The sequence below is a fragment of the Crassostrea angulata genome, chromosome 6, assembly GCF_025612915.1.
Source record: "Crassostrea angulata isolate pt1a10 chromosome 6, ASM2561291v2, whole genome shotgun sequence".
In the NCBI taxonomy this organism is placed as follows: Eukaryota; Metazoa; Mollusca; class Bivalvia; order Ostreida; family Ostreidae; genus Magallana; species Magallana angulata.
Window position 1 is genome coordinate 1145771 of NC_069116.1, and position 5431 is coordinate 1151201.

The 5431-nt window shown below is 37.5% G+C and overlaps 1 protein-coding gene across 1 annotated transcript; it reads left to right on the forward strand.

The window, feature by feature from the left end:
- Window positions 1-3440: 3440 nt before the first annotated feature.
- LOC128190641 (uncharacterized) lies at window positions 3441-5042 on the forward strand. The gene has a single exon (XM_052862758.1). It carries the CDS (start codon window positions 3681-3683, stop codon window positions 5040-5042), a length of 1362 nt encoding a protein of 453 aa, XP_052718718.1. The 5' UTR covers window positions 3441-3680.
- Window positions 5043-5431: the final 389 nt, after the last annotated feature.

A 5431-nucleotide genomic window follows, 5' to 3' on the forward strand; every position in this document is an offset into this window, starting at 1 on the left:
TAGGACAGTTAGACCATAAAAAAGATCAACAATCTCTTCATGAAGCAGATGAGAAAATTATCGATGCCATCCCGAAATCACTCGGAACAAGAGCACGAACAAAAACGGCAGCAGGTAAAGGATTTTACCAAAGTCAGCTTCATGATTTTCAAAAAAAGTTACAAAAACATTGGACAAAGATGGAAGATTTATTGATAAATCTGGACAAAGCTGAAGTTGGTGATTTACAGAGACTTAGGAAGATAGAAGATGAGTTGAAGAGAGTTCGTACCAAGCACAATGCTGTGTTCAAAGATTTTATGTTATTTCTTACTCGAAATAGTGACAAAGAAATGATCCGAAAAAGTGAAATTGAATTTGAAAGAAAAGAGACTGTAGTTACCTCAGTATTAACTCGCCTTCAAGCATTGAAATTAGAAGCCGCTGAAGTTTTTTCACAGAGAATTTCAGACAGTGAATCATCTAGTGCATCCTCTCAACGATCCTTTGTTAACAAAAAGGACTTAACAGAACAATATGTGTCGCAACATTTTAGTGATCCAAAACCAATTGAAGATCTCTATTTGAAAACAAAATTGAATAAAGAACAATATTGTGAATACAAAATCCCACAAGAAAAGGAACAATTTTATGCCGAATCATTGTGTTTAGAAAAACCTAGAGAAAAACTGAAAGTTCAGGCAACACCAAAGCCAAATAGATTTTATGATCAGGATCCTCCTGTTCCAAACAATCCAAACTCTCAACTACACAGCACAGTACAAGACGACTCGGTTCTAGGAGGACTTGTGCAATTTCTCCTCAAGAAAGACTTACTATTAACCAGATTTTCCAAGTTCAGTGATAGTCCTGAAACATTTATTGTGTGGAAAACTAGTTTTAAGAGCATTGTGAATGAACTTAATGTTTCACCATTTGAAGAAATGGACTTGCTTGTAAAGTGGCTGGGGCCAACCTCCAGCACATTTGCTTCTAGTATCCGTGCTTCCAATGTTCATGCACCTGAAAGAGGACTTCAGAGGATATGGGAACGTCTACACGACAGATACGGGCGCCCAGAGATGGTTGAAGCAACTATAAAGAAAACGTTAGACAGCTTTCCAAAACTTTCAAGTAAAGAAATGAACAGACTTTATGATTTATTGGACATATTGTCAGAGTTAGAATCTACAAAATCTGATGTTCATTATTCGCAACTGTTGTCATATTTTGACACTTCCTCCGGGATCAATCCTATCGTCAACAAACTACCCTACGGTCTTCAGGAAAAATGGACAACTCGTGCCTCAACGTACAAGAAACAGTATAAAGTACCATTTCCACCACTGTCTGTGTTTATTGACTTCATTAGAGATATGAGTGAAGTGAAAAATGATCCAGCATTTGTGTATGACAACCCGCGTATCGCCCCAAGTTCAACACCTGCACGTGGAAATAGACGAGACAGTATTCTGAACCGGAAAACATATGTTCAACAAGAAACGATGAAACGCTGTCCTATTCATAAAGCTGAACATTCATTGTTGTGTTGTAGACAGTTTCTATCAAAGCCACTTGAAGAACGACGAAAGTTTTTGAAAGAAAAGCGCGCATTTGTTTCAAGTGTTGCGAATCAACAAATCATATGTCCAGAGACTGCAACGTTAAAGTGAAATGTGAAAAATGTGGCAGTAATAATCACAGAACATTGATGCATGTTGATAGATTAACGAACTCTTTTGAAAACCAACATTCAACTGTCAGAGAGAATGGCGGGGAGGATAACGCATCAGAAAATGTTGCCTCAAAATGTACCGTGTTGTGTGACAAACCCTCTTTAGGACGTTCTTGTGGGAAAATAGTGTTAGTGAATGTGTTTCTACGTCAAAATCCTAACAAAGCCATAAAAGTCTACGCTATACTGGATGATCAAAGCAATAGAACACTCATTTCTCCTAGACTTTGCGATCGTCTGGATGTTCAGGGCCCTTCCACCCAATATTCTCTGTCATCGTGTTCAGGAACTACAACTATGACAGGAAGAAGAATCGAAGGACTGTGTGTTCAATCAGTGCATGAAGATTGTCAATATGAACTTCCAATAACTATTGAATGTGATGATATACCAAATGAAAGATCAGAAATCCCTACTCCAGATGTTGCTCGTTTTCATTATCATTTGAATTCAATTGTCAATGAGCTTCCACCAATAGAAAAAGATGTAAACATTGAACTACTGATTGGTAGAGATGTTCCCGAAGCACATCATGTGTTTCATCAGATTACTGGACCAAAGAAAACTCCATTCGCTCAAAAGCTAGGATTAGGATGGGTCATAATCGGAGATGAATGTCTCGGAAAAGTTCATCGCCCAGACCTTGTTCGTGTGATGAAAACCTCCGTTCTTAACAATGGACGTACGACACAATTCAATCCATGTGAAAATCATTTTCAAGTGAAAGAACATCAAGCTTTAGACACATATGACACTTTGTTTCAAAAGTCCCCTGATGATGACAAAATTGGTTTGTCTGTAGAAGACCGTAAATTTCTTTCACTTATGGATGAAGAATTTCAGAAGGATGAAAATGGAAAATGGATTGCTCCGCTTCCTTTTCGTTCTCCGAAACCCATGATGCCAAACAACCGATCTCAAGCATGGAGAAGAGCTCAAATTTTGGATGCTAGCTTAAAGAAAAATGAAGTGAAAAAGACTCATTTTATTGAATTTATGAAGAAAGTGTTTGATACTGGTGCTGCAGAAATAGCTCCTGTTCTCGATCATGAAAGCAACAATGAAATGTGGTATTTACCCATTTTTGGTGTATACAACTCTAAGAAACCTAATCAAGTGAGAGGAGTGTTCGATTCGTCCGCAGTCTATGAAGGACATTCTCTGAACAAAGTGTTGATGACTGGACCTGATCTTACAAACAGTCTTATAGGAATATTATTGCGTTTTCGCCAAGATCGATATGCTGTAATTGCTGATATTGAACAGATGTTCTACCAGTTTTACGTGAAAAAAGAACACAGGGACTTTCTTCGTTTTTTCTGGTATAAAAACAATAATCCAGATCTTCCTCTTATTGAATACCGAATGTGCGTTCACGTGTTCGGAAATGCACCGTCTCCTGCCATAGCAACATATGGATTACGAAAAACTGTAGAGAATTGTGAAAACACTTATGGGTCTGATGTTAAAGACTTTGTAAATAGAAACTTTTACGTAGATGATGGTTTAGTGTCCTCACATTCCCGTGAAAAAGTTACAGATTTGATTAAAAGAACCAAAACAGTGTTTAAAGAAATTGGCAATTTACGGTTACACAAGATTGCCTCGAATGATAGAGAGATTTTGAATAGTTTCGGTGAAGAGGACTTGAACAAGAACCTTAGAGATGTACACTTTGGAGAAAACTCAGTCTTACCCCTACAGCATAGTCTCGGTTTATCATGACAGTTTCTTGTTTGAAATTCAAGACAGTGAAAAACCAAACACTCGGAGAGGGTTACTTTCATTCCTGAATAGCATTTTTGATCCGTTGGGCTTTTTGTCACCTATTACCTTGTCCGGGAAAATCCTTCTTCGACAATCAGTTGGTGCCGATTGGGATCAACCATTATCAACCACAATAGATCACAAATGGAAAGAGTGGAAATCATCTCTACAGTGTTTACAAGACTTGAGAATTCCTAGGATGTACTTACCTGTTTCATTAAGTTGTGTTAACAACATTGAATTACATGTCTTCTGTGATGCGTCAGAAACAGCGATTGCAGCAACTGCATATTTGAAAATCACTGGTGATGACAACGCAAGCCATTTGGGATTTATATTGGGAAAAGCCAAACTAGCTCCAATGAAAGTACATACAATACCACGGTTAGAACTTTGTGGAGCCGTCCTTGCTTCAGAAATCGGACAAACTGTTTTAGAACAATTGGATGTAAAACCGAATGTTGTGAAATATTACACCGACAGTAAAGTTGTCCTTGGATACATTTACAACCAATCGAAAAGATTCTATACATATGTGACAAATCGTGTGAGCAAAATCTTAAAAGTGAGTTCTACTGACCAGTGGAATTATGTACCGACCCATAAAAATCCTGCCGACTGTGCGACACGAGGAAACTTTTCGAGTGAACAGCTACAGAATAGTGAATGGTTACAAGGACCTCAATGGCTTTTAGAACAACATGAAGAAAATGAGGTTAATAAGAACTATAACTTCCCATTGATAGATCCACAGGATGACAAGGAAATTCGTCCAGATGTACAAGTCATGAAAACCACCACTAAAATGTCAAAGAACTGTATAACTGAACTTGCAGAGAAATTTTCTAAATGGAAAACCTTTATCAAATTTGTCGCCTGTTTAAGACATGTCATCAAGTCTTTCAAACACAGAACTCATTCTTGTTCTGGATGGCATATGTGTGAAAACAGTATCAGTGTACAATCCTGTCAGGATGCTGAAAAATTTGTGTTGAAAGAAATACAGAAAGAGTGTTTTAGCAAAGAAATACTCTCTCTACAAAATGGAAAAACTGTTTCAAAGGATAGTCGGATTTCAACCCTTTCCCCGTTCATTGACAGTGAAGGTTTACTTCGCGTAGGTGGGAGACTTAATAATGTGAAGAATGTGTTACCTACTGGAGAAATCAATCCTATAATATTGCCAAATAAACATCATGTTTCAACACTCCTGATTCGATTCTACCATGATTCAGTTAGACACCAAGGAAGACATTTTACCGAGGGAGCGCTTAGAAAGAATGGCCTCTGGATTATTGATGCAAAACGTGAGGTGTCTTCATTTATTCACAGTTGTGTCACGTGTAGAAAACTTCGTGGAAAATTCGAATTACAGAAAATGGCTGATTTACCCTCTGACAGAATTACTCCTGGTCCTCCATTCACCACAGTAGGAGTGGATACATTCGGTCCATGGACAGTTTTAGCAAGGAAGACACGTGGTGGAGTAATAAACAATAAACGGTGGGCAATCATGTTCAGCTGTTTAACCACACGACACAGGATGAATGACCATCTTTAAGTCCTCCTTAAAGATAGCTTAAAGGTGTTTAAAGGTAGCTTAAAGACGATCGTTAAGCCACCTTTAAGCTACCTTTAAGCTATAAGTATTGCTTAAAGGTGGCTTAAAGAAAGCGTAAAGATGGCTTAAAGGCAGCTTAAAGACTATTTTTAAGCCACCTTTAAGCCACCTTTAAGGACAACTTATAGGTCCTTAATGTCCAAACTTCTTTAAGCCACCTTTAAGCCACCTTTAAGCTACCTTTAAGCCACCTTTAAGCCATTAAAAAAAATTAATTCAATATTGTGCTTAATTTCCAACAAAATGTATTAACTTTATGAAAGAAAAGGTATTAAAACGGTTTTTGTTCTAGAAAGAAAAATGAAGAAGAAAAAAACAAAAAAAAAAAA

Excerpts from the sequence above, each read along its gene's own strand:
- LOC128190641 (XM_052862758.1), top strand. The coding sequence starts at position 3,681 with ATGTACTTACCTGTTTCATTAAGTTGTGTTAACAACATTGAATTACAT.